Source organism: Topomyia yanbarensis, chromosome 2 (assembly GCF_030247195.1).
Source record: "Topomyia yanbarensis strain Yona2022 chromosome 2, ASM3024719v1, whole genome shotgun sequence".
NCBI lineage: Eukaryota > Metazoa > Arthropoda > Insecta > Diptera > Culicidae > Topomyia > Topomyia yanbarensis.
The window spans coordinates 407257757-407271161 of record NC_080671.1 but is presented as its reverse complement, the minus strand read 5'-3'; the positions used below and the strand labels follow the sequence as shown (position 1 = coordinate 407271161).

General features: G+C 40.2%; 1 protein-coding gene across 5 annotated transcripts in view; it reads right to left on the bottom strand.

Annotated features, from left to right (window-relative positions):
- Positions 1–324: 324 nt before the first annotated feature.
- LOC131685028 (furin-like protease 1) overlaps positions 325–13405 on the bottom strand; it is a 755254-nt gene continuing 742173 nt past the window's right edge. For all 5 annotated transcript variants that reach the window (XM_058968377.1, XM_058968376.1, XM_058968375.1 and 2 more), the window contains one exon: positions 325–1454. In XM_058968377.1, coding sequence (XP_058824360.1) covers positions 595–1454 — 860 coding nt within the window. In that variant the 3' untranslated portion in view covers positions 325–594. The remainder of the gene's footprint in view (positions 1455–13405) is intronic.

Genomic DNA, 13405 nt, shown 5'->3' with positions numbered 1-13405 from the left:
TCGACCCCAAATTTTGCACAGTTATTTGGGACCCCAAAAGGAACCAAAAAAGTGCTGTGCTGAAAAAACGATCATTTTGCCCCACCCTAATATAAGTGTCAACAAATGGGTGTTTTTCGAGAGTGAATGCTAACAGTATCTTTAGCGAGAATCATCAACGAATGTCAGGCAACTGAATCCGAAATGGTTTGGAACAATATTCGAAACCGGATCGAATTTTTTGTAGAAGATTCAGACCATTCAGACGGAAACGACATGCTTAGCAGTGATTGTGCTTTAAAGTTTATTGCAGTGAATGTGATATTGCATTAATCCATTGTCGAGTTCACTAAAATGTCACTAAATCATTTTATTGCTTACGTGTATACAATTGTTCGATAAGTGTTTGCTAAAAAGAAACTTGTTCTGGATCGCAGCATTATAAAGCTATATTTACTATATACTTATCATCTGATTTCTGCGCTGACTATTTTGTGCTCGGCTGCCCGTTCTGTTGAAAAAAATTAAAAACACCTCTAACTTACCTCTATAGCACGTAAAACAAGGAAATAACGGTACGGTATGCAAATCAGTGTTCAGGTAGAAATCTCACAATCATCTCTCCATCGGGGCAATGATTCCGCTCGGCATGAATACAGCACCCGAATCGTCGTCACTGGAGCTTTCGGCCAGAATCTCCTCGATCTCGTCCCGTACCAGTTGCGCATAGGATGGCTCCAGGAGGCCAGCCTCAGCTTCCGAGGTTTGCACCCGATTGTACTGATAGTCACCGCTGATACCGGCTGCCAAACTGCTGCCAGGGTTCGCCAGTAGCACCCCCCGGAAACATCGCATCCACAGCAGATAGATGACCACAAAGGCCACGAGCAGTGTCACGCCAACGACAGTTATCATAATGAGGTAGTCGGTGAACAGCCAGCTCTTATCGTGCTGCTGTTGGTCCGGGGCGGACGATGTGGCATTAGGGTGGGATTTATTTGTTCCGCTCAGGCCAGAAGCTGCCGGCTTATGTTTTGTGTTGATGGAGACGCACCGTTGCTGGGCGTGGTTGGGAGAAACGTTTGCATCGGTGAAAGCAAATCCTGACTGACACTCGGTGCAGTGGTAATCCTCTGGACCGATGCATTTCAGGCATGTAGGATGGCACGGGATGCATCGCGGTTGGGGTTGCGATTGCGACTGAGTGTCACGTTCTTGTGGTTGTGCCGCCAGCAGACTGTCGTCTAAATTGTTGAAATTATTGACACTCCCATTGGTCAGTCGGGTAGCGGCAGCTATAGACTCTGGCCTCCATCGTAGTCGTCGTCGTCGTCGTCGTCGTAGGGAACCTATCGGCAGTGGATTCTGTTCAACAATTGCACTTTCCCGGTCTGTCGGGTAGTTTGATGGGAAAGTGCTGGCCGGACAGGACGAATAGCAACGGCCATTGTAAAAGTACGACGCTGCACCGCACTCTAAAAGAAGAACGTTCACATTCGATTGAAAATTGCTAACCAGGATCGTTTGCGGGGGTTTTAATGTACATATACCGGGTCGGAATGTGCTTATCGGGGGATAGTTGCAGATAGATAGATGGTGGTTGGGTTAGATGAGCAGATGAACCGTCACCGCCGGATAATGCCTAAAGAGAAAGGTCCCAACTAGTATAGTGTTAATGCGCAGGGTGTTCCATATGTGTGAGCATGCAAATAAAATTAAGTTTACAGACCATTGGCGTTCGAAGTGGGGCGATAAGGGTTTCGATCAAACTGTACAAATGTGGTTTTATTTAGAGACCGGCATGAGAAACGGCAGTTAGTATACAAAGTTATAACATAAGTTTTCAAATTAACATTATAACAAGCGTGCCGTTCTCAGAACAACCGCAGCATCGAGCCATTTTTATTTTTGAAATTAGAAATGATTCGTTCCACTATCTGGGGCTGGGTGCCATTCTAAAATTTACAAACCATTGTCGATGGTTATTTGGATTTTCACTATTCAACCGTACATCAATTTAGACAATTTTGAACGGGGTTATTAAGGTCATTAAGGTTCGTCTGAGAATGCTTGGAAAAGCGGCCATCTTGGAAAACGAACAAAGCAGCTTTTTCTCACATGAATTCATTGATTCATTTTCATGAAGATTTTTTCAACGGTGTGAGAAAAAACTGCTATTTTCGTTTTCCAAGATGGCCGCTTTTCCAAGCATTCTCAGACGAACCTTAATTCCTCTGGTAAGTACGAGAGCATTTTTTAAAATTAATATTAATTTTATAATAGGAATCAGGAATCAGAATATAATGGCTCAAATGGCACGTTCCCCGTATGTAGTCAGGGAAGTGTGCCTTGCCGTGTCTTTTCATCATTTTCTGAGCGTAAGAGGGGGAAGAAGGAGATAGGAAGAAGAATTGGCAGGGTGGGAAAAATGACAGGACAAAAACAAAAAACAAACAGCAGGTAAGTTAAACTCGTTAAAGTAGTTTAACTCACCTGTGAGTAAGCCTAAAGATCTTTACCATATTGGATAAGAAACTTTAGAATGTCTGTGAGTTTCACTCGTCCAAGCATGGTGTCATCTATGTAAGAACGACCGAAAACTCGAAATCGCAATTGCGCTACTGCTGGGCAGTTGCATATCAGGTGATATGAGGTTCCATATTCGGATTCACAAAGATCACATGAAAACAACTCAGCGCGCTGAATAGTTGCCATGTGATAATTGTGTTTGCAGTGGCCGGTTAAAGTCCTGGTCAGCATGCCGCAGTGGAGTTTCGAAAAATGTAGGAGATTTTTCGAAATCACTGGGCACGCCTTTGTTTGGCGATACGTTTGTAGATTTCTTCAATAATAACGGTGCTCGGACGAAGCCCATGACCATATTTTTTCTCCTGTCCAACTCGTCGAAATTGACAGGGTGGGCTCAGAACCAAAGATTTATGCTTGGAATACAGTGCAGCATCAACCTAGTGAGAGAATTTGTTCCAATCTCATTTCACGACAGTAGACACCAGCACCAGCACTTCCATCCATCAGACAACCGTCAGTGTAACAGACGACTTACGTTTGTTGTTGTCTCTCCATATAGCCATATAACCACTCCTCTCGAGAGGGAATATTCACATGGAATGTCCTGTAAGGAAAACTATCAGGTCAATTTGTACTGGATTCCAGAACATTGTGGAGTTACAGGGAATGAAAAATCTGATGAGTTAGCAAGAAGAGGGTCTTCCAGTAATTTCATCGGACCAAAACCATTCTGTGGAGTCTCAACATGTGCCCTCAAAATGGAGCTGAAAAAGTGGGAGATCACAGCTATCAACAACAATTGGAGTACCATAACCGGACTGCGACAATCAAAGAAATTTATTTCACCTAACGAAAAAAAAGCCTGGAGTTGCTTAGATTAAATAAAAAACCTGTAGTCTGCATGTACATGATAGTGCTTCTTGTTTGAGGTGTATGTGTAATGGTTTAATATTTAGAAGGGCTTCAAGGGCAGCAGCCGAAGTTGTGGTGAAAGCACCAGTCAACGCCATGAGCGCCATTCTTTGCAGATGGTTTAGCTTTGACTGAACTGTCATCACCTCTCCCCACACAAGGCATCCATATGACAGTATTGGACGTACAATTGTCGTGTAAATCCAATAGATGTATTTAGGTTTGAGACCCCAGGTTTTTCCAAAAGTTCGTCTGCACTGCCAGAAGGCGAAGCACGTTTTCGTGACTCTGAACTCAATGTGACGAATTTGAATCCGCTATAACTCAACTTCCGTATCTCTGCCTGTCTTAGCGACAAGCAAAGAATGCGGTTACTAAGCATTGCGTTTATCCAACCCGAGATACATGTAGATATTTACTGGTGTGGCCGCGTGTCACTTCCAGAATAGACTGGAAGGACACATTGTCAAGTGTTTTTGTGTTTTTCAAGGCATGTTTGAGAATGTCAAATGTCAATAGCACGGGAAGTATTCCATCTTTTCCGGATGATTTGTATGGAGCAAAGCTGTCAACTGCCCACTTGACCTATTCAGTGGGAACCAATGTGCGTGCTAACGCCCACGAATCTGAATCACTAGAATGAGATATGTGAATACTGTTCAGCTCCGGATCGATTCAACTTGGAAAGTGTGTGTCGAAGAGACAATTAAGAACATCTTTTTCGTCCGTCACATAAACATCATTTCTGATTTTTAAGGAGTTCATCTGAAAATCATTCAATTTCGAGAAAATTTTATTAAACTTGCTAGCCTTGTTCAGACTAGAGACATTAGTGCGTAGGTTTTGCCAGCCAGCCCGCTCTGCAGATTTAACACATTCCTTATATGCACTACAAGCTGACCTGAAAGCCCTGGAATCATAACGCTGACAAAGGTTCCAAGTTCTTCTCATATCCTTCTTCATTCTTTCAAGCTCAGCGCTCCACCAAGAGGTTCCCCTAGTCAATTTAACAGTACGAAGTGGACAAGCTTCTTCGTAGGATGCTACTATGAATGGGTTTGTCATATCCACGACGTCATCAAAGTCGTCTAGTTGACCAATTGTTGGGAAATATCCATTAAATTTAGTCGTTAAGTTTTCCAAAAAGAGGACCCAGTTTGTAGATTTAGGATTGCGATATGTTACCACATTGAAGGTGACATCAAAATAATCGAACAATATATATTTATGATTGGATAGAGACGGTTTTATTTGGAACCTGCCAATTTCCCAGCTCATACGAAACTCATTTAGAGCGAATCGTTATGTATAACACCTCCTCTCTCCCAGATCTCGCAAAAGTTGGTCGGTTTCACACATTCAGAATATGGAAATTTGTACTACAGCGCAAATTCGTTAGTTGGGTCACGACTGCGCCCCAACTAGCGAATCGTATCCGTTAATTGGGGCAACTGACAGCTGACAAAAATTACCCATGGGAAACGCTGATTTTTTGTTTTTTTTGTTTCATAAAAAAACAAACAGAAATATTTTACAATTCACAAAAGTTGGCTGTTTCCTTCCAGTTTAAATTTTTTTTTGTGACAAAGTATGTCATTAGTGTTCTTTTTGCCATCAATTATTTTTTGATAAATTCCTTCACATAAAACAGGAAATGGATACATGGTCGGGAAAAAGCCGATAAAGCACAAACATACTACGTTGCCACTAGCTAAAAAAGATTGGATAATGTGATTGAATACATCAGAGATGACCTTAAAAAGTTACTAAACTAACGTCTCTGCGACACAAACTAATTGATGCTGAATGAAAGAAGCGAAATATTTAACACATTTATTTCACTAAAATCATTCTGAAATATGAATTCAAAAAATAAAATTCCATTGAATTTCAAAGTATGATTTTTTTCTGGATCGCCACAGAAATCAACCAATGAACCCCTTGAAATCAATGACATTCAAACGTCAATCAGTTTTTGACTTTCAGTTTTGACATAAGAGTGTCTTTTAGCGAACACCCAACTAACGAACAGCCCAACTAGCGAACACCCAATTAACGAATTTGCGCTGTACTTATGTACTCCATCAGTTTAGAGCCTCTCAGATTGATGTCTGAGCTGTCCTAAATGATGTGATGAGCATCTGCATCACTGCCCATAATGAAAGCCCATTTCCGTTACAATATGATACAACGCTTTTGAAATCATCAGAAGGAGATGACTTGTTATGCGGTAGATATTTATTTATTCATTTGCAGCATTTTATGCTATCACGAGGCATTTCACGTGGGTTAGTCATGCTGGTCTTGTTGTAAGCAATCAAGGCAGTGTTAAGTAACTTTCCAATATAGAAGTTTCCTTTATGGAAATACGGTTCTTGAACCAATGCTATGGAAGCAAGGTAAAGCTTGCATAAGTCGAGACAAATTCATAGTTGCTGTACGTTTATGCTGGAGATTGATGTGTGCTATTCTAACCATTGTTGATTAGAAAACTGTACACGGAAAAAAAATTGTTCCCAAAATCGTGAATAAAGTGTCATGAATTCTGGAACAATCACGTTTTTGCGTTGCGAAAACAGGACTATGACCAAAAATCATAGCTTTTATAATTATGTTCAATTTCCCTTCAGTAACGCCCGCATAACGCTTTCATTAGTGGAAATATTTGATTTTGTTTGGTGAACTTCAGTCACGGTTTCCACCAAGAACTAGTTCACAACTTTATGAACATTATTCATAAAACCAAAGATTGACTCATGATTTTTTTCATAGTTATAGGAACAATAGTTCACAAAATTAAAATATTCTGGCTATTTTTTCGCTCGAAATTCGGAATTTTATTCATGAATCCATTCAATCCTCGTGAACTAATTCATGATTCCTAATATATTACTCACAATCCAATATCCGTGCTCGTGAAATGGTTCACAAAATCATCAAATATTATTCATGCATTCGTGAACTGGTTCATGATTACTAATATATTAGTTATGATCCAATATCCATGCTCGTAAAATAGGTCACGATATCATGAAATATTATTCATGTATTCGTGAACCGGTTCATGATACCTAGTATAATAGTCACAATTTACCATTTGTTTTCGTGAAATAGTTCACGAAATTATAAAATATTATTCATGTATTCGTGAACTGGCTCATGATACCAAGTTTAATAGTCACAACTTATCATTCGTTTTCGCCAAAAAGTTCACGAAATCATAAAATAATATTCATGTATTCGTGATTTACATGATTTACGTTCTATCTAGTATCTATTAACGTGCTTGCGATATTTAAAAGATTTCCCTAATCATTTACAATTTCATGCAACATGGTAATGAAATTTTTACGTGAACTCTATCACAAAAGTTGGAGTATTATTCGTGGAATCATTTTTGTTCCATGCACTTTTTTATGAAATACCCAGGTGCTAGCGACCAGTAATAGATACGAGCAGTAGATATAAAAAAACTATTAGGACCTCAAACATCGTTATTTATTTGATAAGGTTCATTGTGATGTCCGGACAGAAAACAAAAACTTCACTGAGAACCCAAAATAGTGAGCGTGATATAGTTCACAGAACCAGATATCGCGAATGAGGCTTATTTTAATGATCCAGTTCATATTGTCACGTTATTCCAAGTAAAAAACCAGTAGTAACCAAAAAGTAATAGATCACGATAAGGCGAAGGGAATTTACGCATACCATGATAAATCTGCTGATATCATTAACATTACTCTTTGAAAGAAAGCTCTAAAATAAAATATCAGGATAACATGAACAGAAATTACAAAAATCGTGACTAAGATCCTGAAATCATGAGCACAAACCACACAACTGGTGACAAAAATATCTAAAATCGTGAACAAGATCCTGAAATCATGAACATGAATTGATCTATTCATGACTAAAATATCATATATATATATATATATATATATATATATATATATATATATATATATATATATATATATATATATATATATATATATATATATATATATATATATATATATATATATATATATATATATATATATATATATATATATATATATATATATATATATATATATATATATATATATATATATATATATATATATATATATATATATATATATATATATATATATATATATATATATATATATATATATATATATATATATATATATATATATATATATATATATATATATATATATATATATATATATATAGTTACAAAAATCGCGACAAAGATCCTGAAATCATGAACTTAAATCACACAACTCGTGAAAAAAATATTTAAAATCGTGACAAAGATCCTGGAATCATGAACATGAAGCACTTTACTCATGACTAAAATATCACGATAACGTGAATGGAAATTACGAATATCGCGACTAAGATCTTGAAATCATGAACAACGTTTGACTGTCGACTGTATATTCCGAAATCATGAGCAAGAATCACAACAAAAACTAAACATGTCCAGGGAACAACAACAGTAACCCAACCAACCATTCTAATGTAACGCCATGTATATATTCGGGGCGAACTGGTAGAAAACACAAATAGTTTCATGAATACGAGGTTTAATATTTATAATTTCAGGAACTTGGTCACGGTTTTCGTAAATCGTTCAGTTCATGAAATCGTGACCGTTTGTTCATGAATTTATGAACGGATTTTTTTCCGTGTACATTTTATTTCCAACATAATTTGCACAACAACTGGAGAACACCAAGTATGTTGGGATGTTAACGCATATAGCACATATCAGGTTTAATTGGGACACGATCATTTGATACCCACGATTAGCGAAGAAAATAATGGTCCACTATGTCAGAGATTCCCATAACACAGTAAGGAATAAGCCCAAAATGCTCCGTGCGCGTCTGGCTTTGAGTTCTCGGCACGGAACTACACCTTGACCTATAAACTCCTACTTTCCGTCGCCTCCTACGACATGGCAGCAGAAATCCAGTGGCTCTAAGCAGGTTCGTCTGTACACATAGAAATTTGATAGTCGATACCCAGAAAAACTTCACCGAACTACCATCAACCGAGAGTCTCAGCAAATCCCCAGTCAACAAAAATGCGCCAAATCATGTTTCGGTGCGTAGAGCGAACGTTCCGCTGCATAATGCAGCATACTGGGGATTTCGCTTGGCTCTTCCCAGGCTCCGTTCGCCATTGAGAATATTTTAAACCCCCTCAACAATTTTACCCATAGCACAGGTCGCATGACATTATGGAATTGGGGTTTTCTGTTTGGTAGGTTCGCACCATCGGAACAGGTAGTCCGTAGTCTAATTCTTAGCCGGTTGAAACAACTACTACCGACACCACACGGCTTATTTAGGCTGTTCCGAGAAAGAAGCTGATATTGAAAAACAACTTCCAAAAATGGCCGAACAGACGTTACATGTTATCCGATATTTTTTAGCAAAAATCGGATTTTTGACTTCAAAATATAACAAAGATTCAAAAATCGAAAAAAGAGGAAGTTGCACGGTGTGTTTCGTAGAAGAATTGGAAAAAACAATTGGTAAAAATGCAGTTTAATTACCATTTCTTCGACTCGAACATTCCAAGACACTCTCACGTCAAGTATCTCGGAGTCATCATGGATTCGGCACTAATGTTCAAACGACATACTTCATATGTCGTGGATAAGACATCCAGACAGCTTGGGTTCATCTTAATGGCGAAAAACTTTAGTAACGTACGCAGGTTCACACGCTTTGCACTCCGACATCTTCCCTGGCAAGACAAATTTCAGCTACCGAACTACGAAAACCGTTTTTGGTTAATATAGCTCGACGCTCTAGGCTACCGGAGAGACTGTTCTCGAGCCCTGTTCGTCTCGGTCTTACTGCCTACCAGGGTCCATTGCCATACAGTTCTCGGATGCCTGGATCTTCAAGCCTGCTTTCCAGCTCTACGCAAAAACTCTCTTCTACGATTACCGTTCAGGAGAGGTCTCCGACATCTCATGTGAGGTCTACATAGTGGATTGTCTAGGGTGACCATACGTTCCCAGTCTGCCCGGACTGCCCAGGTGTAGACGAAACTGCCGAACACATACTGTTCGTATGTCATCGGTTCGACGTCGAAAGAAGAGCAATGCTTGACGTCTGTGGCTGGGACACAACCCCGGATACCCTTATTCAGCGGATGTGTCAAACGGTGGAGAAGTGGAACGCAGTCTCGGCTGCTACCATCCAGATTGCCAGTAGGCTACAGGTAATCTGGCGAACCGAGCAACAGACGGCGGGCACGGCTAACTAGTGATTGGTTAGTTGGAGCGAAAAAGGCCAAGCGCAAAATAAGAGAGTGAATGGTCTGTTCATGCCGAGGTAGGTTGGCGCAGCGAATGGCAACCGCGTAAGGGGTAAACCCAGCCACCCCGAAGCAAGACAGAAGAGTGAGTGTATAGGCGTATAAGTGGACTGCCTCATGCCAAGACGGGAGGGTCGTAGCGTAGTATGTTGGAACTAAGCTATCGATGCCTCATGGCGTGGCAGAGGAGTGAAAGGGTGAGCATCCAAGTCAGTCTCACACTGCATGTTAAGGGTGAGCATAAAAGTCAGCCTCACAGGTTGGTAGCAAGCAAGGAATGAAAAAGGTGAGCACAAAAGTCAGCCTCGCATGGTATGTCAGAAGTGGGGCCTAAGAAAAATGTCCCACATGGGATGCCAGAGGGAGTGACAAAGGTACAATAGAGTGGCACGATTGAGAGTGAATCAGGTGATAGGGTGAGCACCCAAGTCAGCCTCACATGTATGGGTAGGGCGAGCACAAAAGTAAGCCTAGCAAGGAATGAGTAAGGTGAGCACACAAGTCAGCCTCGCATGGAACGTAAAAGGTGAGCACAAAAGTCAGCCTCATGTGGGAGTGTTTGAGAGTGAATCAAAGTGTGATTGAGAGAGCACCCAAGTAAGCCTCATACAGGATGTATGATCGCGCGAGTGAGAGTGAATGAGTACATTGAGTACAGCCATCCCCCCAGAAGTAATACCGAGAGGTAGTTCCTGGGAGGAATGATGGCGGAGCCCAATGGAGTTTAGTCGGTATTAATGGCTGGTCACCATTCGAGTCCGACACGCCCCCAGTGCACCCCGTGTGGTAGATTGGACCCTACCGTTAGCACGTGTACTGGGCTAGGACATAAAGGTCTTCTCCATTGTAAAAAAAAAAAAAAAAAAAAAAAAAAGGGTGACCATACGTCCTGGTTTCCCAGGACATGTCCTGGTTTTGCATCGACTGTCCTGGTGTCCTGGAAAGTCGAAGAAAATGCTTTATTTGTCCTGGTTTTTCTCCTGTAAGCCTAATATATCGCAGTTACGACCGATCGGAACCATAGCTGCAACGTATACTCATCCTCAATCGGAATGCGACTAACAAAACTTAATACAGTGGAATCTGCCACTTGTACCTTCTGATGGTTTCTTTTAATCTCTCAAGAGTGTCTCGTCAACATCGATGAAATAATGGTTACCAGCGCTTCTTTTCGGCTTAAATCGTCTTTCAATCCGGGATCCGAAGAATTCCCTTTGGTACCTCTGAAAAGACACATCGATGTTTTGGTGTTTCTGCTTATACTTGAGTTCTCTTGCTAGTGGTTTTTTTCGTCTTACTGGAAATCCAATCCATAAAAAAAATATAGAAACTATAGTAGAATAATTTCATTGAGCACTCTCTTGAGCTGGGGATCATGGAATTATTATAGGGTCGATACCAGTACCTATTCAGTCGCTCTGCTTGTTAACAGTGCAGTGAATCAAACGAACGTTTCTACCTGTAGTATGCTGTCTATATGTAGCGTGCCAGTACTATAAACAAGCAAAGCAATCGAAAAATAAAAGTCGTCCAAAGCCAGTGTGAATACTAAAGCATCGTTACTTTCATCGGTGCGATATCGATCATTCATTTCAAGATGTTCGAAACTCAACAGCAAATTTGCAAATGCAGTTTAGACTAACGGAAGTCGTCGTTATACAAGCCCAACCACACTCGTTACTGATAACGTTTAAAACTTTAGCCATAACGCTATGGGAGACAACATGCAATACGTCGTTGATCATGATAATGTTAGGACCAAGATACCCGTTTATATTGACAATGATTAGATTGATATGCGTCTGCGCGATCTACACCTGGGTACTATTAATAAATTTATTACCATCATGTCGGAATACGTAACGGGGAAATCCTTTAAGTTTGAAGCCTAGAGAAATTTCTTCTATGTATTTCCAACGGTGTTCGTTTCGTATGATAATGTGAGTGACGGAACCTATTCCTGAACCTTCAATTCAAAGCAAAAAGCGTGACCAAATCTCAAATCACGCTGTGCACGTATGAAGGACAGACTCCGATCATTGTGATGCGCCTACTACTTCTCTGCCAGCACCACTGATAATAAAGTAAATAATAAAGAACACGGATACGCGATCGTGACCCGCAGCCCCCACAAACAACTCAAACCAGGTAATCGTGAAAGCCCATACAACATCAACAGCGAGGATAGCATGATCGAAAACGATAAACCGAGAGAAAGCGGACTAAGTGATCCACAAGCAACAAGAGGCAATGAAGTTAATGGATCTTCAACAAGAAATAAAATCTTTACGCAAAGTAACAAATCGCGTATACAAGATCCGATTGATATACAATAAAATTTGATTTATTTATTTTTATTTACACATTGATAATATTTAATGATCAAAAGATGAAATAGCTAATGGACGATAAACATATCCTAACGCTTGGACGCTGAACAGCGACTAACCGCCGAGTGTAGCGTCCTACATAACAGGGAGTATGGAATGTCGCGCTCAAACCAGTGCTGCGAAATTTCAAAATCAGTTACTTATTTCTGCTTGTATTTACCGAAACCAAAATTCAGATTCACCGCCTCCCTCATTCATTAACTTTCCAACTGACTGAAACTTCATGTGGAATCGAATGCTTGAGTGCAGAGGAAATTTAAATTCCTTCACCAACCAAAGCATTCATTTGATATTATGTGGACTGTTTGAAGGCAGAAACTGGCATCTTCTACATTGCCAAGCATAAGTGAAACCGAACATGCCCGAACCTGAATGCGCTGTGTCGGGAGAACGAATGATGAGGCAAACGAACCAAACCGCGACGGACATGAATTGAATTTTGTTTTTTTTTTTTTCAAGTTCACGCAGGGATGTTAAGTTTTTCAAGCTCTGGCTCAAACTGATATTATTTACACCAAACTATCTGTCAGCTTTCATATAACAATCGATAAAACGGAGAAATTTGGTAACAACGGCAGGTTTTGCAGCTCTAAGATCTAGAGATAATGGTTGTCATTGGAGATTGCCAGACATAGCTCAGGGAAGCTACTTGGGATCGCTGATGTTTCTGATTTACGTCAATATCGTGGTATTAGTGCTGAAAATTCCTCGCCGGTCCTGCACAGACCATCTCAGTACGAAACGTTTGCTGATGATGGTGTAGCAAATCCGAAAAAGTTCTTGGTGATCGAATTCCGACGAAAGACATAATGGCAGATCTCTTCCTCCCAGAACTTTTTTACTGTCGATGCTCTGTCTGCCTAACCCCAGAACATTTTAACTGCCGAAAACATGCGGAGAAGGCAATGTCGATTGAGAGGTAACGGAGGGAAGCAGTACCCTTTCATCTGTCCTGGTTTTTTACTCGTCTGATATGGTCACCCTAGATTGTCAGATGTGAGATGTCGGTGGTCCCATACTACTTAAAGGAATATCATTCTATAGGGATGGTTTTAAAATGGGTGACTGAACTGACTGGCTCGGGAGTCTATAGATCAAATGATAAAGAAGCGATATCAATGGGGAAGTAGCCTACAGTTTTCCAGACAGAGGTATATGCAACATCTGCGCGGAGGTCTGCAGGAAACGTAATTACAGACATGCAACAATCGCAATCTTCTCAGATAGCAAAGCAGCACTGTTGGAAATAAGGTCAT